The sequence below is a fragment of the Oryctolagus cuniculus genome, chromosome 6 (assembly GCF_964237555.1).
Source record: "Oryctolagus cuniculus chromosome 6, mOryCun1.1, whole genome shotgun sequence".
Taxonomy (NCBI): Eukaryota; Metazoa; Chordata; class Mammalia; order Lagomorpha; family Leporidae; genus Oryctolagus; species Oryctolagus cuniculus.
This window is the reverse complement of record NC_091437.1, coordinates 58,674,157-58,694,948: the sequence shown is the minus strand read 5'-3', so window position 1 is coordinate 58,694,948 and position 20,792 is coordinate 58,674,157. Positions and strand designations below refer to the sequence as shown.

Below are 20,792 nucleotides of genomic sequence, written 5' to 3'. Positions count from 1 at the left end.
GGCTCAGAATTGGCTTCCGGCTATCAGGAAAGCTCGGCTCGGGGTCGGCTTCTCGTTCCCACAACGCTCTGCGGGGCCCGCGGCGCCTGCTGGGAGCTGTAGTGCCCGCCGTGCGTACTGCGTTCGCCGAGGGGGAGGGCGGAGCTGCCGGCGGCCCGGGCGGGCTGGCAGCTAGAGTGGGTGCGAGAGCCGCCTCCGCCTCTGCAGCCTCCGCCGTCGCCTCCTCCGCCCGGGCCGTTCGCTGCTGCGCGGGGAGAGCGAGGCGGGGCCGCCGGGGCCGCCATGGAGCCCGACTCGGTGATTGAAGACAAGACCATCGAGCTCATGGTGAGTGCGGCCCGCTGGACCGTCCGTTCTTCCGTCCGTCCGGCCCCAGGCGGGCCTGCCCACCTCAACGTCCGGCGCGAGGCTGGCCTTGGCCCTTCCCCGCCGCCTCGGCCCAGATCCGGGCCAGCCGTGTCCTGGCCTCGGGCCCAGCGCGGTGCCTCCCGATCCCTCGAGATCTCAGGCCGGACTTGGCCCGGCCCCCTCCATGCCCCTCGGTTCTCCCCCCACCCCCCCCCGTCCCTGTCCCGTCTCCGGCCCATCTTTCGGAACGACCCTCGCTCGTTCATGCTGTAGCTTTAGGTCACATCGTGCTAGCATCTCATTCTCTTTCTTTTAGGAGGCGATCATCCCCCCCCCCCCCCCCCCCCGCGCGCGCACCTTGTATTTCTCTGGCTCAGGCCCGCACCGCGCTTGCAAGCACCACTTAGGCCGAATGAGGTGGTGGTGGGAGAGAGTACAGAGGAGATCGTTACGGGCTGCCTCGGCCTCCGGGTCCTAAGAGGGGTCTCAGCACCCTCTCTCCAGCCCAGGGCTGTGTGGATGCCTGGGATAGGCCCTACAGGACTGGGGAGGTGGGGAGCTCTCTGATCAGAGGCTGTTACGGATCAGGGGCCTCTTCCCTGGGCTCCTGTGGTGTCAGGCTTCTCGGACAAAGGGTTTCCTACCCAGCCGAGAGGGATGTTTGCACAGCGAGGCCCCAGGTACTCTGGATTCCATCCCCTTGGAAAGGGAAACCATAACTTCACGTTTCCTTGAGCTGCTTTGGGAAATTGGGGGTGGGGTGGGGGGTGGAGCGAGGCGACCGTCGAGCTCATCACTGCCGCCAATTCTTTCTTCTCTCTAAAAAAAAAAAAAAAAAAAAAAAGAGGGGGGGAGGGTTCCTTGGCCCCTGGGGGGAGCGACCATTCTTCTGTTAGAAGCCATTGGCTGATACTCCCCGGTTCACGGACACCCTCCTCCCCTTTCCGTCTACGACTTGGATCCAGAGGAGTTTTTAGAAACAGGACCATGCGAGAGTGGCTAGCAGAAGTGAAGAATTTGCTAATTGGCGGCCGATGTGGTGGAGGAAATAAAATATGGCAGGAATTACCTGCCAATTGAAGATAAATCAAACGGGGCTCTGGAGGGAAGGAAGTCTTTGCTTCAGCAAACGACCATGCCCAGGGATTCTTCCTGTAGAAGCCTCGACAGTTTCTTTGTATCTCTCCCAAGACTGTAGCAACTTCAACCCTGGTAGGGTGGAGAGAGAAAAGGCTAAAGAATCTACTTAACCCAGCAAAATGTTTTCCTAGCCAGATTTTCTCCAGTGTGAAAATGTTTATTGAGTCAGTGATTCCACTGGGTAGGGTTGGTGACATCAGAGCCACTTCCCCCATTTAATGCTATAAATAATAAATGGTGACACTGAAAGTCTGTGGGGTAGCTGCATGGTGTCTGTGGATGATGGCATCTGGGGAGTTGAGATACAGGTCTTAAAAATGGAAGTACAGTAGCGTAAATTCTGAGGCAGCTTAATATTTACTGTCCTCTGCATAACTTACAAAGCTGGACTTCCTCAGCACTCTTGAAAACTAGGGAAAAAATTCTGATAGTTCCCAGTTCTTGCGTATGGGTGTGTGTGCACATGTGCCATTGTTTTCAAAGGGTTAATGTCAACTTGGGTTTTTGTTTGATCTTCATTTACTGAGTGATTTTCCTTTTCAGCCTACTTTATCAAACCACTTAGTCAAGTGTTTCGTATTCTGCTACTTTTGTAGTGGGTAATTTGGGTAAAATGATCTTAACAGTTAAAATCTTTAATGATCTTTTTGGAATTTTGGTAAAATAATTTGCATAGTCGTAATTACATATATGACTTAAGGATACGTTCTTGAGGATGTAAAATTCATGTACTCACCACAGGAGAAATACTTCATGTTGAAAAATTGTTAACTTGGTAGCTCTTTGAAATGGGCTGTTATGAGCTCCTTCCATTTCCATTCATGTAAGAAATAACTAAAATGTCTTTATTTTCAAAAGCATTAGAATAAAATGTACTGTGCAACCCAAGTCAGTGTCTTTGAGTGTCTTAAAATAAAAAGTCTTTGGCCTACATTTACTGACTTCCTAAATCCATAATGCGGGCAGATTTGATTTTACATGATATGGTACTTGTCTTTGATCTGAAAAGAGAGCTCAACCTTCTAAGGACATTATAAACTAAGACTTAAACTGGGATTCTTAGAAAATTTAGCAGAGAATTTAGTAGTTATGGTCAGTTTTAAAATTATTTTTCATTTAAGGATTTCAGTATTTCCTGAAGGGGCTATCAGTTAAGACTGTTAGATAGCCCTTTTCATAAGCTTATATGTATTTATTTTAGTATAGGATATATAGTGCAGTTGCTTAGCAAACTGATTAAGTAAAATCCAGGATCAAATATAGGAATCATGCCTTAAAAATCCAATTGCTTGTGGCTTTCAGTATTTACTATTTTCAAAGTACAGTTTCCAGAACTAAGTTAAACGTATTTTTTATATTGGTTTTAAAGTAACATGACTGAGGGAATGGGTTAAACCAATGGTATTTTATAAGGCTAAAGTATGAAATATTTTAGATTTTTATGAGTCAGCTTCAGTACTCACATATTTGTGAGTGTGCTGCCTGCACCAGTGTGGAACTTAATGGTTAACTAAGATAACTTTCATTTGATATTCCAGAGTGTGCTATATTAGAAGGAGGTAACGGACTTTGCAGTTTCTTCATTTCTTAATCTTCATCCCTCCAGTTTCTTTGATTTTGATTTTTTTTTCCCCTTGCACTTTTAGTTAAATTTACTTGGAAAGGAAGGTGGCGATAGCACAATAATTAACTCTCCAAAATATAACCCCTGCTGAAACTCCTACCTCTGGTCCCAAAGATTGCTTCTCTGAACTCTTACCTACTGCATGGAATTCAGAATCTTAAAGACAACTGATTTTACAGTTTCTGATGGTGAATAATTTAACCACCTTATGACCTTCTTGGCCTTATATTGGCCAAGTACTATGTCTGCTCTGCGGGCCTGTTTTTCTGAGTTTGGTAAACTCAGCTTTATTATGAGGTGGGGAAGGTAGAAAAGTAGTAATCCATTTTGGAAACAGAATACACCATTCTAAGTCCATTTTGGTGGACTTCACAGGATTATGTATCACATGATGGTTATTAACTCGAGTTATGGATGAGTTGATGTTCAATCATTCAGCACTAGAAGGCATTCCCAAGACCCGTTGATTTGAAGAGAAACATAGTCTCCTATTAAAAGGCAGCAGAAATTGATGTCCAAAGTTTGGAAAGGCAATCCTGTCCCCATCTGGGTGCCAATGAATCCTTTTCCTCTTTATACACTCAGTGGACAGTTTGTACTCTGTTGTTGGATGAGTCCCCTCTGCTAAGTGACCCTAATTGAGTCCTTTCTCCTCTTATATCTTAGGTGGCTATGTTATTGTTGTATGAAGTAACAGAGTTAGAATATATTGGTCCTAATTAAGAAAATGTGATATAAATTCTGTTTTTCAAGCTGTTGAAGTAGAGCCAGGTCTCAGGGCCCAGGAGATGAAAGAAAAATAAGTTACTGGAGAATTTTCTCATTTTCTCTTTTTGGATCATTTTCCCTCACTTCCTGTCACTGACTTTCTAAGTGGAGTAGGTGGGATGGTTAGTGACTGCGTCAAGAAATTTGGCTTACCGTCGTTTATCCCGGTGTACCTCTAGTTTTGTGCTAGCTTAACCAAATGCACATTCAATAGATGCACGTTTCATTAGGGTCCTAATGAAATAAACCACATACATAATTATAGACCTCGTTGACCTGTCTAAAGAGGCTGTGGCTCAAATAGATCAGTTTTTGTCCCAGATTTTGCAGTTGGTTAGATGTCCTTTTCCATTTGACAAAGGTAAACATGTTCCTGCACACAGGTCTTGATGCATGTGGCCCCTGCAGACTCAGATGACTAGCCCAGGAGCATCACAGGCCATTACATCGATTCCAAGAACAGCACATCTGGCGCTTTGATTAGTGGTGTTTGAGCTGTGAATTCTAGAAATAGGGGCCTGCGTTATAGTGCAGCCGGTTAATCTGCCATCTGTGACACTGGAATCCCATATAAGTGCCAGTTTGGGTCTCAGCTGCTTCCACTTCTGATCCAGCTCCCTGCTAATGTGTATGAGAAAGCAGTGGAAGATGGTCCAAGTGCTTGGACTCCTGCCACCCACTTGGGAGACCCGGATGGGGTTCCAAATTCCTGCCTTTGGCCTGCACTAGCCTTGGCCATTGTGACCATCTGGGGAATGAACCAGCAGGTGGAAGATCTCTGTCTCTGCCTCTGTCTCTCTCTCTCTCTCTAACTCTGCCTTTCACATAAGTAAATAATTAAAAACAAAAAAAAACTTTAGAAATAAAGTCTTCTGCTCTGTGTGGTCTCTGAGATCCTGAATTCTACCTTGTGAGCTTTGTGCTTTACTGGAAAGAAAGCATTTCAAGTCCTAGTGATTCCAAATCCAGTCTTCTTCCAGATTCCAGTCTTCTTTCTGTCCTTTCCTCTCACTTTCCTCACTTACTCTGTATTCCAGCCAAGCATGGAGGATCATAGTCCTCCAAATTCTGTTCACCCTGCTTCTTTTGTCAGCACAAATACTGTCTGGCCTAAGTGCATTTGTATAAGGCTACTGTAATTTACTGCGAGGAACTAATGGTTGACTCTCTGGCCAGATTGGCTTAGGTGGCATCTTAGCAACCTTCCCTTCTGTCTACGCTGATAAAGTCCTGTTCACTCACAAAGCAAAATAGATGCCACCTCCTTTGAAAGGGTCAATTTATGTTATGATGACAGTTACTCTGTCTTTTGTGTGTCTGTCGCCTGCCTGCTTGAAAATCATTGTTAGATGCATGAATTGTGGCACTTTGTACTTACCTTGTAGCTTTTAACGTATGCCAGACTTGTATTATTCTTACCTATCTATGTCCCTTATTAAATGATGAACTCCATTTGGGAAGGGATGTGGTCTTACTCATCTTCCTGTGGCACTCCTTCATATATGCAGTGCCTTTTCAGTAAATGTTGAGTGGAAGTTTCTTGCTGATTATTTTCATGCATGGCTGCTTCCTGCTTGTATCTTTTTTTTTTTAAAAAGATTTATTCATTTATAAGGCAGAATTAGAGATATCTTTCATCGGCTGATTCACTCCCGAAATGGCCACAAAGGCAGGGACTGGGCCAGGCCAAAGCCAGGAGCCAGGGGCTTCTTCTGGTCTCCCACCTAGGTGGCAGGGGCTCAAGGACTTGAGTCCATTCTCAGCTTTGCCAGGCACATTAGCAGGGAGCTGGATTGGAAGTGGAGTAGCTGGGATGAACCTGCTCCCATATGGTGGCTTAACCCGCAGCGCCAGCCCCTCTGCTCGTATCTTAATCATCCTCTTTTCTAGAAATTTTCCCTACATTATTAATTTTCGCAATAATTTTTCCTAATTTTTATGACATACACTTTCCTGAATATTTGAAAATCTTGTGACTGTGTCTCAACTCCACTTCTGGCAGCTCTGATTATCCTGTACTCCCTCACAGTGCTCAGCGTGTGCATGCTCAGTACATATTTACTGATTTAAATTGTTAGATTTTTTTTTTATTCTGTTAAAACTTAAGATTTCTTTATGATGACCTTAAGACAAAGGTGGAGATGAATAGAGGAATAAGACTGGTGAGGGGCAGGAGGAGGGTGACTTGTGGCTCTCAGGACATCTGTAGACATTTTAACCATTATTTACAGATTTTTCCACAACATACACATTGATTTATACATATCCCCGACAGTGGTTGTAAGCAAAGAATTGAAGAAACCAAATTCTAAGGTCCTATGACCTGAGGAAAAGTGTGGGCTTTTGAGTGAAACCCCTGAGTTTGGATCCCAGCTGTGCTATTTGTTATCTGTGACCTTCAGAAGGGTAACTTCACTGTGGTGTGATTTCATGATCTGTAAAAATGAGGAAAGCTAGATATTTCTCGGAGTTGTTGAGAGCAGTATGTGGAAGGACTTTGCAGGGGCTCGTGTTTCAGCCAGCCCTGGCTGGTCTGATTTCCCCATAAGCACGGGGATCATGTTTTGTAAAATCAGGACAGATGGTGTGGAAAAGGGTTTACTTTCTCTTGGATTGTGCACATATTTATTTGTGAAGCTTTACAGAAGTCTACATGCAGTTGCCTTTAGTCATATATTCATGAGCCATCGTTGTGGGGAAATGGTGCAGTCATACACAATCAATACTATCTTGAAAAACTGAGGAGATACTGTTTAAATGACTAAGAACTACCAATTCGGCATGTCGATCTGTGTTCTGCAGATAGAACCCATCTTGCCCTGTCTTAGGTACTCTGGTTGAAAGAAATGAGTTTACATTAACACGGGTGTTGTGGTTTCTTTCTGATTTGGTTTTGGCTGGAAAATTATGATTGTTGAATCCTTATTCTTGCGTTAGCCAAGCTGGTGATTTTGCCCTTTAGCATAGTAAGCAGTGAGTATACAAGACTTCCTCCTGAGTAGTAGTATTGTTGTTCATTGAATTAGTTAACAATAGGGGAAAAAACCTGTTGGTCCGGTGTGTGCTTGTTACCCTCTGTTGAGTTTCTGCTGATTGCAATTGCCTAAAAGGAAGTTTGTCTTTATCAGCAAATGATAGACAGACTAGGAAGACCTGACAATCCAGTAGAGTGTCTCTAATCTGGATCTTAACTGTTTTTATCAAAACTTGAAGATTATGGAGTTTTGTGATGTCAGCAGGAAACATTTAGTCAACAACCTTCACAGAATGGAAAGCTTTGAAGTGGAAACACTGGGACATTAACGTGAGACATGGAAAAGAAATCTCTACTTGGAGTGGGGAGGTGTACAGATATAAACACAGACAATCTGGGAAAGCGTTTTCTAGTTGAAAACTAGAAACTCTGATCCCCTGAAGAGAAAGAACGATCCAGCAAGGACTCTACTATTGGGAAAAAGAGACTTGAATAATTTTTAGTTTAAATTTTTTTTTAAAGTTCAGTTGAGTTACGTTTAATCCGTTTTGAGAACTAATTATAAGCTATATTTTGGTTTTCTGAAGTGACTGCTTGCGAGATTCAGAGAGAAAGGAGCAGGAGACATGAAGCGCTTGGTTCTGACACTGCTGTTAATCTTCCTCTCTCGCATGTAGCACAGGGCTTGGCCACCAACCAGGCATTCAAGAGTTTCTGAAGCGAAGTGGGGGAAATTAGCTCAGTAGTACAGGGAAAAAGCCCGAGAAGTCAGAGGTTCAGAAATGAGTCTGTTAGTCAAATTGTGATTGTGTTTTGCTGTAATTCATTCTGCATTTTGGATGTAACTAAGTTTTACTTTGCAAAGCATAGTTAGTATATTCCTTAGTAATTAACCACTAACCATAGCCTACTGGTTACTATTATCAAAATTTGATTTCCAGTTTATTCTTAGGCTTTAAAGTAGTGTCACTTAGAAAAACTTGAGCACTCCTTATTTGCTTGGCATTTCACTTAGACCACTCTTTGAAGTTGTGGCTATTAAGAAAGATATTTCCATCTGATTGTTAACGTGAGGTTAACCCCAGGCTGGCATTTCAGTCACTTCAGGTGCTTTGCCTACAGTGTCAACAGTCAGAACATCCTTAGTCAATGCCTGTGGACTTGCAACAGATCTTGTGATTTAAAAAAATGTGAGTTCAATTGGATTTGAGATTCTTTGTCAGGGACACAGTGTTTGCTGCAGAACACAAAAACTACTGGGATACTATTGTAATAAATGTGTTTTGTTTTAACAGTAGTATTGTAGGCCATAGGATTACAGGCCTCTGTTAATGAAATGTTTTTTTAAGTGGCAGCATCTAGGGAGTTTGCCCTTTCCGGATGGCTCAACTGGTTCAGCTGGGCTGAGATATTTGCTCTTCTGTATTTTTGTACTTCTCCATTCCAACAGTTAATTAACTTGGGACCTTTGAGAGTCAGGCTTTCTCTTCTTCTGACCAAGGATTCATGGCCTTTCTGGCCCTGGACTTGGGAGGCAGCTCTGGGAAAAGGGCGTGAGTTATCCTACCTAGTAAGTAGGGGACTTGGGGCAAGAATTTTTTTTTTTTTGCTTATCCTTTTTTCTTTTCTTTTAAGAGCATTGAATTTGGGTAATTAGTGTGAAGGGCCTGGCCCATTAGTAACCCTTCAATAAAAGTAGGTATTATTATGATCACTGCTAGAAGCATTTTGGCAGTAGTGTGGCAATTGAAGAAGCAGCAACATTTATATGCAAGGAAGCCACAATCTTATAAGTCTTAGAATTTGCAGTCTAATGAGATCGTTGGTACGGTAGAAAAAGAATGGTGATATAATATGGACCAGGCTTAGTGTTTAAAGGTGTCATCTTATAAATTGTTTATTAGTAATCTTTGTTTTGTTCTATGGCTTATCCAATGACTGGCCATTGTGGGGACTGGCCTTTATTGTACTCTTAAGTTATGTGTTTTGAAATGTCCTATACTTCAGCTGAGGGAGGAGGATTTGGATAATGTGTTGATTTGATGTCTTGTATGTAGCAGTCCCAAAGATTTCTCTGCTAGGTGCTTAAATATTTTTATTGGGAGATATTTAGCCCCCACCCCAATCCCCATATCATTATTTTTGGCTGACACACTTTTTGTGATGGTGGAAGAGCTGTCTTAGGAAATGGATGAGGAAGGTCCTTTGGCTGTGGATAATAGGATAAGCTTTTAGTGGCTCTCATTTGGAAACTGCATATTATTTATTATGAGTGAATATTAATATCAGGGAGGCTTTGTTATTTGCCATATGGAATTTTGTATCCTCTTTAAAACCAGAGGTGAGAAATACTGCCAAAAAGCTGCCTCAGGGATTGTTAAGCTGTCTTCTGTGCCTCAGATCCACCACTCCATTGACCCTTCCTTTCATTTTCTTGGTGGCTGTCCTTTGCCGCTGGTGCCATGGTGGGTGTATGGATTGCTTTCTGTCTTTCAACAGTTACCGAAGTGCATGTTTGGGATTTTGTTGAAGAAAGCTGGATACAGTAAACGGAAAGAATCTTGGAAGATGCTTGACTGCTGTCTTTTCTCAGACTAGTCTGAAAGGGAATACCCCCATTCATTCTGGATTGGTGGATCTGAAGTACAAAAATATTCTCCAGGTAAGCCATTACCCTGTATTGTTTTGTTTTGTGGCACTCACTTCCCTAAAAGAAACTTTAAAAATATCCCTTTCTTTATTTCATTTTCTCCCGTTAACATGCAAAGAAGGAAATATTAGATATTTGTTCTCGGTGTCATGTTTGGATGTAGATCAGTGAAGGTATATTTGGTGGAATTGCTAGTAACACTGTTTCAGTGTCACAGTGCAGTTATTTTTATTATAGACCAAGACAGTTTTTAGTCATAGGCTAACAGGGAATACAGTAAATAGGGAAATTTTGTTTGGGGTATAGCCTGGAAAATATGGAAAACAAGTGGTAATTTTGAAGCATTATGACACTTGCTTTACAGATAATATCTGGTCAAAAAGTTTTTTGTAGTTACCTTATAAAGTAGTAGTCTTTTATTCTTAGGATTCTTGGAGGGTCTTAAGAGGGTTTCCTAACTGTAGCAATTGTTTATTGCGAACATCTGCTAAGCACCAGGCCCTGTTATAGGCATGTTCCATAACCTAGTGTGTTTTCTGCTTACTTGACACAGTGCTTCCCCTGCATTGTACAGATAGTGAAATGAACTCATAAGTGTTAAGTAGGTACACGTTGTTCAGGGTCATACAGCTGGCACATGGGCAGAGCCAGGCTTTAGCTTGGGTCTTTGTGTCCCAAAAGTTTTGGGTCTTTCCACCTGGCTGTATTTGCTGGAGTTTGTACTTCAGCATCTGGATTTTTCCAGCTGCCTCTCTGCAAGAAGATGGGGGGATTTTCTACAGCACATTTTCACTAAAAGAACATGCTCTGGGTCATTGTTTGGCATGATATTTTAATCAGGTCTGGTGCTCTGCTTGCTGACTGAAAATCAGAAAGTCTTTAGGTCAAGTGAACATGAAGGTAACTTAGGAGTATGTTAGGAGAAGTGCATGTAAGTACCAAAACTTGCTGTACACAGGGAAGTATCACGTGGTCTGGTGAGCTGAAATATGTATTTTTTCACTTCCTCTTTAGTATTTTTTGGTTTTTAAATAGCTCAGTAGCTGATTGTGTAGACTTCATTTGACTTGAAGTTTGTCAGCCTTACAAGTAAGACATTGCCAGGCAATCTCTTGAAAACATGCCTTTTTGTTTTTTTTGGTTTTTAATACTCTGTCCAGATTACCCTCTCCGTTTAATCGTCAGTTTTTTTCTATTTGTCATAGACTGACACCCTGCCTTTGTAGTGCTTGTTTTAGTTTAATTTCTTTGTGTTTGCTAGTATTTCTCCTAGGTCAGCATCTCCCACACTTGTCATCTGAAGGGCTGTCAGGGTGTGGGTTGGGGTACCACAGGGCACTCACTCTGTCTGCAGTGTCAGTGTAGGCGCTTTGTATGTGTGAACTTGTTGTATCCTCATAGTAACCTGTTGAGGGAGATACCGTTATTTCTACCTTTCTGGTGAGGAGGCCAGAGGGCAGAGGAGTTAAATAACATGTTGAACATCACACAGCTTGTCAGAGATAAGGCCGCCTTGCTCCAGAGAATGTGCTGTACAGCATGCAGCTCAGAGTATGCCCGGGAGTAGACAGGCAGAAATCCTAAAGACTCCCACTGTGTACAGGGCTCTGGCATCGAGAAGTCCCAGTGAAGAGGAAGGAATCAGTTGTAGAATATCTGTTCCTTCCCTCCTGTAGAAAAGTCTCTGAGGCTCTGTGTTTGCCAGCCAGGGGTATCTGTCAGGCTGTTTCCCAGGAGAACTTGAAACAGGTTAATTCAAGTTCTTTCCCAATAGTGCTGTCCGTGATTGATTGTCTGTGATGATTGAAATGTTCATGATCAGCACTGACTGTCCCGTGTGGTAGCTGCCAGTCATGTGTGGCTATTTTGAAGTGCACTTCTGCAAGTTAGTGACTGAATTTTAAATTTTGCTTAATGAAATGTATATCTCAAGTGGCCAGATATATAGTTTTTAATTAATTTATTTTTAAAAGATTTATTTATTTTTACTTGAGAGTCAGAGTTACACACAGAGAGAGGAGAGGCAGAGAGAGAGAGAGAGAGAGAGAGAGGTCTTCCATCCGATGGTTCACTCCCCAATTGGCCGCAACGGCCGGAGCTGCGCTGATCTGAAGCCAGGAGCCAGGAGCTTCTTCCAGGTCTCCCACACGGGTGCAGGGGGTCCAAGGACTTGGGCCATCTTCTGCTGCTTTCCCAGGCCATAGCAGAGAGCTGGGTCGGAAGTAGAGCAGCCGGGACTCAAACCGGTGCCCATATGGGATCGCTTGTGCCACAGTGCCGGCCCCCAGATATATAGTTTTAAAATTTGTCAGTATCCTCTGTCTAGTCCTTGGCTTAGGACCCTCTGAAACCTGATCTGATCAGCATGCTCAAGGCAGCTCTTTATCCCAGGGTTGGGCTAACAGTAACCAGCCTTAGAAAATGCATGTGTAAAAACAGAATTCTAAGAATTTACAGTGATACATGGATGTTGGCATAATTAGTATATATTTTTTCTGATGGCAGGTTTGCTTTTGAGGCCCTAATTAATATGCTAGTTTAATTTTTTTCAGATTAGAAACAAGAGTCAGAGAGACCTGCAGGACTCAAGCCAGTTGACTGTGCTGCTCTCATTAGATGAGGTAGACTTTACCACCCAGTTCAGAGTTGCAGCTCAGCCAGGGAAGTGAGATGCCTGTTGTCCAGGGCTGAGCCCATGCATTCAGCTGGCATTAGGAATGGCTGGTATTCCCCACAACAAAACCTCTTCCCTCATCTTCAGTGCCTGCTCTTGCTTCCTAAGTCCTTTCTGATTAAGGCATTACTTTTAGACAGGTTAATACATTCAGCTTGAAGGCATTCTTGACTTACAGGTCTGGGAGGCCCTTGGGTTTCCTTCATTATTGCTGTGATCCACTTTGTGTTCATTCTTACCTGGAAAAAGGCAGTTGAATTACCTTGCTTCCCTCTGGTCTCTTTCTATTGAAAAACTAGTATTTGTTTGTTAAATGTGATCATAGAGTATGTTGTAGAATAGGAACATACTCAGAAGTAAACATACCTGTTTACTACATTCTGCCTGCTTTACATCATGTAAATGGAGCTTAATTTTTACTTATTATATTATTACTTTGAGACTTGTTCTTTTAAAAATGTTTTTCTTGGGGTTGGCGTTGTGACATAGTGGGTTAAGCCACTACTGGTGATGCTGGCATCAGTACTTGAACCATCTGCTGCCACCCAGGGTTCCATTAACAGTAAGCTGGATTAGAAATAGAGGACCAGGGACTTGAAACAGGCACTCTAATATGCCGTGTGGGCATCTGAAGTGGTGGCCTAACTGCTATGCCAAATGCCTGCCCTCTGGAGCTTGTTCTTGAGGTAGTAAGAGTGACATAATCAAATTTATATTTTAGGAAGTTTACTCTCAGGTATGGGCAAATGGATGGGAAAGATTAAAAGAGGGGGAGACCTGTTAGTCCAAGGGAGCAATGGTGATGGTAAAACCAAACTTTGACAATAGGGGTGCATTTGAAAGAGATAAAGATGTTAGGATTTACAGAATTTAGGGATTGGCTTTAGTAGAAGGAGAGAGAAGGAATATAGTATGAATTTTAGATTTTTCTGCTTTGAGCACCTGGATGGATGTTTGTTCTATTCTCCAAGATAAGGAATTGCTGGAAGAAAAGCAGACTGGGGGAAGAGAAAGAATGAGTTCACTTTGGGTTATGATGAATTGGAGTTTGCTTATGGATGGATCATCTAAGAAAAGTATCTGGTAGGAATATCAGCCTAGAATTTACAGAGAAGGAAGAGTTAGAGAGAAATGTTTGGGAATTTTAGCACTAGTTGTAGCTGTTTTAGTGGAGTTACAAGATTACTCAGATTATAGTTTGAAGCATCTATATATTGTAAGGGAATGCCAACATAAAGAGATGGGCTAACAGTTATAAGGCAGAACTGAGATCATATGTGATGCTGACCAAGAGGTGGTATTACCACATTCTCCTTTTTTTTTTTTTTTTTTAATTTATTTGACAGAGTTAGTGAGAGAGAGAGAGAGAGAGACAGAGAGAAAGGTTTTCCTTCCATTGGTTCACCCCCCAAATGGCCAGTATGGCCGGAGCTATGCCGATCCGAAGCCAGGAGCCAGGTGCTTCCTCCTGGTCTCCCTGGGGGTGCAGGGGCCCAAGCACTTGGGCCATCCTCCACTGCCTTCCTGGGCCACAGCAGAGAGCTGAATTGGAAGAGGAGCAATCGGGACTAGAACCCAGCACCCATCTGGGATACTGGCACTGCAGGTGGAGGATTAACCAAGTGAGCCACGGCGCCGGCCCACGTTCTCCTTTTAAACTAGGTATTTTGTTATAGTCAGCCAGAGCCTAGTCCTACTCAGCAAGTTAGGCTATTATATTTGAGTTGTGATTTTTCTCTTCCACTGTAATTGTTTAATTGGTGAAGGCACAGTTTTCGAAATGCTTTAAAAAGTTCAGTGTTATCACTGCACATCTTATGTACATTTACATAATGTACATCTATGTACATTTACACAAGTTAAATTCTGTGCATCTGCTAACAAAAATAGTAGCAAAAGAACCTAAACAATCATGGTTCTGGATCAAGCTTGATATGAGAAATGGAAATCTGCTCTTTTCTCAGCCTGTCTCAGTTCCCGAATCTTCTTATCTAGCTGTGATGGCTGTGATGATGGTACTTTAAGACACACACATTGTGGGGAGCAGCCCGGACTGGACTGAGTTACTGGAATTAAGACTTATTCTATGCATCTGCTCTCCCACAATATGGCGCTGGGAGAGAAGTAAACAGCTTCCGCACAGCTGCCTCCAGTTCAACCAATAAACTGTAGGACTTGCTCCTGATTGGAGAGCAGCGTACTCGGTGTGTGGGCAGCCGAGTTAGGATTGGCGGAGGAGGACTATAAAGGAGGAGAAAGACGGCATGCACCGGGAACATCTAAGGGGAACATCTATCTGAAGGAACACCTGTGCAGCCCCCAGAGAGCCGGCCGGCGGTGTGCCGCTCCCCTGCGGAAGTGGGGAATGTGGCCAGGGGGAACTGCCCTTCCACGGAGGTGGAAGGGATAGTAGCCAACCCGGGAAGAACCAGCAGCAAACCCGGGGAGGGCCGAGCAGACGAAAGAACAGCGCAGGGTCCTGTGTCGTTCCTCCATGAAGAGGGGGAGCGACATAATGGTGCCGTGACTCGGATAGGAAACCTAGCTCGGATAGGAAACCTAGGACGGATATGAAACTTAGGAGGGAAGAAACGGGAAGAAATGGGAAAATATCGGAGAGAGAAACTAGCAAACAGCCTAGGGAAAAGCCGGACAAAAAGGTGCCGGAAGAAGTTATTGAAAGCCTAGGCATAGACTCGGATACGGACTACGGGGGAAGCTGGGAGAAATCTCTAAGGTCGAAAGCGAAAGTGAAAGCTAGAACAAACAGACTCGGATGCGGACTGTGGGGAGAGGCCAGGAGAAATGAGGGAGGAGTATTGTTGGAGGAAAGCTTGGGGAAACATACCGGGTAGAGAAAAATGTTAGGGAAATTGAAGCCGCGGGGGGCAGGCCAAGGCGGAAACGAAAGCCACTTTGGGATTCTCAAGTTAGCCCGGGAATGGGGGGCGAAAAGTTGAAACCAGAAGCTGAAACGTAAGCCAGATTGGGATCCGTCTGATTAGCCCGGGGAGCAAAGGACGGGAAGCCAAATCGCGGGGCGGAGACGTGAGCCAGGTTGGAATTCGCCAGGTTAGTCCGGGGAACTTAGACTGAATGCCGGTGGTGGCGGAAACATTCGCGGAAGCCGCCGCATGCAGAGAGAGCACGGGGCGTGAATAGATAGGGAACGCGGGGCTGGCGCGAGGCCGTGGTGCGGGCGCGAAGTGCGTGGAGACCGCGGAGCGTGCGCGCGAAGCCGAGCCGTGCAGAGCTGGGAGCCCGCCGGCCGGGCGAGGCGCCGGGAAGCCGCGCGGAGCCGTGAAGCTGCCGCGGGGCGAGGTGCCGAGAAGCAGCCTCGGGGCGGGCGCCGCTGGGAAGCCGCAGGGATAAGAGAAACAGAAGTTTAGAAGTAAAATGAGAGAAATAGGAATGCTGGAAGATAGAAGTAAAATGGGAGAAATAGGAATGCCCGGAGATAGAGAAATAGAGAAATAGAAAGGCCTCCCCTCAACATGGCAATGAGAAAGCTTGGATTCGGTCTGCCCAATTAGTGAGGCGATGAGCACCTGCGGCGGCTAGCAGCTTATGCGCCGCAGGTCACCGAAGGCAGGCACGAATTAACATCAGTAAGGCCTCCCCACAATACAGCAATTAGGAGGCTTGGATTCGGTCTGCCTGATTAAGGCGGTAAGCACCAGCAAGCAGCTCGACCAGAGTATGAGCTGCAGGTCACCGAAGATAGGCACGAACCAACACTAATAAGTCTCCCCCACAATACGGCAATGAGAAAGCTTGGATTCGGTCTGCCTGATTAAGGCGGTAAGCGCCAGCAGGCGGCTCGACCAAAGTATGAGCCGCAGGGCACCGAACACAGGCACGCATCAGCGCCTAAAAACCTCCTCACAACATGGCAAAGAGAGGACCCGGATTCGGTTTGCCTGATTGATAGGACTTGTAAGAACCTGTGGCAACTCTAGCAAGTAGAGCAGAGTGTGTGCCACGGGACACCGAAGACAGGCGCGTATCAACGCCAAAAAATAAAAAGAAAGGGGGATCTGTGGGGAGCAGCCCGGACTGGACTGAGTTACTGGAATTAAGACTTATTCTATGCATCTGCTCTCCCACAATATGGCGCTGGGAGAGAAGTAAACAGCTTCCGCACAGCTGCCTCCAGTTCAACCAATAAACTGTAGGACTTGCTCCTGATTGGAGAGCAGCGTACTCGGCGTGTGGGCAGCAGAGTTAGGATTGGCGGAGGAGGACTATAAAGGAGGAGAGAGACGGCATGCACCGGGAACATCTAAGGGGAACATCTATCTGAAGGAACACCTGTGCAGCCCCCAGAGAGCCGGCCGGCGGTGTGCCGCTCCCCTGCGGAAGTGGGGAATGTGGCCAGGGGGAACTGCCCTTCCACGGAGGTGGAAGGGATAGTAGCCAACCCGGGAAGAACCAGCAGCAAACCCGGGGAGGGCCGAGCAGACGAAAGAACAGCGCAGGGTCCTGTGTCGTTCCTCCACGAAGACAGGGAGCGACAACACATTTTTTTTTTTTTTAAAGATTTATTTATTTATTTGAAAGACAGAGTTACAGAGAGAGGCAGAGTTAGAGAGAGAGAGAGAAGTGAGAAGCCGCAATGGCCGGAGCTGTGCTGATCTGAAGCCAGGAGCCAGGAGCTTCTTGCAGGTCTCCCATGTGGGTACAGGGGCCCAAGGACTTGGGTCATCTTCTGCCTTCCTAGGCCACAGCAGAGAGCTGGACTGGAAGAGGAGCAGCCGGGACTAGAACCGGTGCCCATATGGGATGCCAGCACTTCAGGCCTGAGCTTTAACCCGCTGCGCCACAGCGCCGCCCCAGTGCCCCTACTCTTTTGCAATTTAAACCGTCCTTTTACGTTTGCCTCCCTTTCCTTGGCATTAACTTTTTAAAATGTCTAGGTCAGTTAATTGTGCAACATTCTTATTTATGTCCTTGTGGTTCCATTTGATTTGTCTGTCATCCTTCTATAAGCTGGAAGTTAGGTGTGTGGCATGCAGGCTAAATATTTGGACATAAATGCTTCCTCATAGGTGAAGTGTCCCTTCCACTGAATCACTTCAGGAGGCACACGTGACAACTTACACCAGTATGAGCCCTGGCTATGGTGCCAATAGCCTGGTCTCTCAGAGAACATAGCGTTTTCTTCTTGGCTGTTAGAGGGCAAACTTTGGGACACTGTTTTGGCACCTTGTGTGTATCTTGTTCACTTACAACTTTGTACTCAGTGTTTCAGCTTCCTGATCCTGAAATCCGTTATTATGATAGGGGTTAAAACGTGTGGTTTTCTAGTCATTCCTTCTTCATATGTTGGCTAGCAATCACAGAGGCCGCCTCCCTTCCTCCACTTTTCATATCTTTATCATTCTACTCTCATGGACTTTTATTTATTCAGAGTGTTAACAACCAGTTACAGTCTCTGCTGATGTTCATTTTTCCCAGATTTGCTTAAGGCAGCCCCTTCCAGTTAGCTTCTATTCCCCCACCCTTTTTTTTTTTTTTTTTTTAAGAGATGTATTTATTTATTTGAAAGGCAGAGTTACACAGAGAAGGAGAGGCAGAGAGAGAGAGAGAGAGGTCTTCCCATCCACTGGTTCACTCCTCAGTTGGCTGCAATGGCTGGAGCTACACCGATACAGCCAGGATCCAGCAGCCAGGAGCTTCCTCTGGGTCTCCCACGTGGGTGCAGGGGCCCAAGGAGTTGGGCCATCTTCTACTGCTTTCCCAGGCCATGGCAGAGAGCTGGATTGCAAGTGGAGGAGCCTGGACTTGAACTGGTGCCCATATTGGATGCCGGCACTGCAGGCGGCAGTCTTACCCGCTATGCCACAGCGCCTGCCTCTCCATTTCTTTTTGACATGACCCCATCAGTCTGTGTGTTTTGGCTCTTTTCTTTTTCTTTCTTTCTTTTTTTTTTTTTTGGGCACAAAATGCCCCTGTGCCCTACTTGCAGAGTGGGAATCAGGCATGGTTCTTTTTTGTGGGGAATGGAATTTAGAAACCAAAATTGTTGGCGGCTGTCACTGCTTCTAGATTCTTTTGATCCACCAAACAAAGAAGAAAGAACCTGAGTTGGTGTTATTTCTGGTTTACATTTAATACTATAGGTTTTTTTTTTTCTGAACTCGTTGACTTCATTTTCAAAATCTAAGCGACCTTGCGTGACAGCTGTCAAATTGAGGTGCATGTTGTTACATAAATAGTCAGCTAAATGGTGTCTTCCGTTTATTGTTGAGCAGGTTCTCTGTTCTGGGTACTGTTTGATAATGTGGAGATTACAGAGCAGAATCAGATGCACACTTTGCTTCCAGAGGCTTTTCGTGTTTTACATGAGAAAGTGTAGCATGATGTGAAAACTGCCAAGGATCATGAGGGGTACACAGTGTTGTGCCAGCTAGAAAAAGGAAGGAAACTTCCCAAGGGACATTTTTTAAAGTTACCTTTTGAGATCTGGGCAGAAATTAGACATGGGCACGGATGTGCAGGAGCAGAGAAGGGTTTCTTAGCAGAGGTCACCGAGTGACCAATGGCTGGCAGACAGTGATGTGTGCTCTGTTTCAGGAGGGGGCAAATAAGTAGTTCTGTGTACTGTTGGAGTGTACCTTGTGTGAAGAGACTGAGGTGCATGACTTTGGAAAGGTAGATTATAATCCAAGATAGTAGGTTCTGAGTTCCCATGGATACATAGAGCTTCTCAGACATGTTTTAATGCACGCAGTTAGAAAAAAAAAGCAAAACTGGAGGCATTTCATATCCAATCATTGATTTCTGGTTTTACTTGAACATTGGAGCTCAATAGCAGCTGTTCCTTTGGGTCAGAGCTTGTACCTTCCTGTTTACCATGGAACCTGTAAGGCTGAGCTCACTTTGCCTATGCATATACTTGCTGCTGCTTCTTCTTTTTTTTTTTTTTTTTTAATACTTATTTATTTGAGAGGCAGAGTTACAGAGAGACAGAGGCAGAAAGAGAGAGAGCGAGTGAGTGAGCTTCCATCTGCTAATTCACTCCCTAAATGGCTGCAACAGCTGGTGCTGGGCCAATCTGAAGCCAGGAGCCACGAGCTTCTTCAGGGTCTCCTACACGGGTGCAGGGGCCCAAGCACTTGGGCCATCTTCTACTGCTTTCCAAGCCTATAGCAGAGAGCTGGTTTGGAAGTGGAGCAACCGGGACTCGAACCTGCACCCATATGGGATGCCGGCACTGCAGGCGGCAGCTTTACACACTATGCCACAGCGCTGGCCCTGGCACGGGCTATATGTGCTTCAACATCCAAGCTTTTTAACTTGTGATCCCTTTATAGGCTGTAGGAGGTGTGAGGGTGGTAGATGTGATTCAAGAAGAGAGCTGAGTGTGAACATTTGAGCAAGATCTGTGCTTTAGAGTTCATTCTGGCAGGCAGTTTGGAGGGTGCATTTGAGCAGGGAAAATTGGAGCAGGGAGACCAATTAGTAGATTGTTGGAGTTTTTCAGGGAAGAAATTACAAGATAGTAACAGATGGTATGAAGAGGAGGAAATGAGGCATTTTAGATGTAGAGTGGATAGATTGTATTGATGTGATAGATGGGCATATATGTGTGTAGGAGGGTACTCCACAAATTTATGGAAAAAGAGGATTAAAAGATGTTTATTGTGCAAAAACTTTTGAACTTACTGTATAGTTTTTTGGTAATAGGCATTTCCATGTACTTTTTGAATATCCTTCATAGGTACTCTTTCAAAATATTTGCACCAAAAATAAACTCATTTATTTTATTTATTTGGACAGATAGATTGACTGATCGAGCAGTCAGTTGATCTCCTATCAGCTGGTTTACTTTCCAAATGCCTGCAATAGCCAGGGCTTGGTCAGGCTGCATCCAGGAGCTGGAAACTCAATCTGAGTCCCCCATATGAGTGGCAAGGACCCAACCAGCTGAACCATTATCTACTGCTTCTCAGGGTGTGTATCAGCAGAAGCTGGAATTGAAAGTGGAGCCTGGACTCCAACCAAAGCACTCTGATATGGGATGTGGGCATCCCAGAGTGGCATTCTAACTGCTCTATGCCAAGTACCTGCTCCAAAATAAGTTTATTTTTTGTATTTTTATTTATTTTTTAAAAGATTTATTTTATGTATTTGAAAGAGTTACACAGAGAGATAGAGACAGAGAGGGAGGGATAGAGAGAGGGAGAGAGGGAGGGATAGAGAGAGGGAGAGAGGGAGGGATAGAGAGAGGGAGAGAGGGAGAGAGGGAGAGAAAAAGAAAGAAAGAAAGAAAGAAAGAAAGAAAGAAAGAAAGAGAGAAAGAAAGAAAGAGAGAGAGACAAAGATGTCTTCCATCCACTGGTTCACTTCCCAGATGGCTGCAATGGCCGGAGCTGTGCCGATCCGAAGCCAGGAGCCAGGAGCTTCTTGCAGGTCTCCCATGTGGGTGCAGGGGCCCAAGGACTTGGGACATCTTCCACTGCCCTCCCAGGCAGTGGAAGCAGCTGGGACATGAACCAGCGCCCATATGGGATCCTGGCACTGCAGCTGGCGGCTCTCCCTGCTATGCCACAGCGCCAGCCCCTGTTACTTCACTTCTGATCCAGCTTCCTAATCATGCATTCTAGGAGGC

The 20,792-nt window shown here is 44.9% G+C and overlaps 1 protein-coding gene across 7 annotated transcripts in view; it reads left to right on the top strand.

Moving 5' to 3' along the window:
* The first annotated feature begins 119 nt into the window (after window positions 1–119).
* The window catches only part of FBXW11 (F-box and WD repeat domain containing 11), a 136,687-nt gene continuing 116,014 nt past the window's right edge, over window positions 120–20,792 (top strand). For 2 of the 7 annotated variants that reach the window (XM_008255385.4, XM_008255389.4), the window contains exon 1: window positions 135–327. In XM_008255385.4, the coding sequence (XP_008253607.1) occupies window positions 283–327 (45 nt within the window). In that variant the 5' untranslated portion in view covers window positions 135–282. Of the gene's footprint in view, window positions 328–9,353; window positions 9,517–20,792 lie in introns of all 7 variants that reach the window. The other 5 variants (XM_051843606.2, XM_008255388.4, XM_008255386.4 and 2 more) reach the window with 5 other exon arrangements.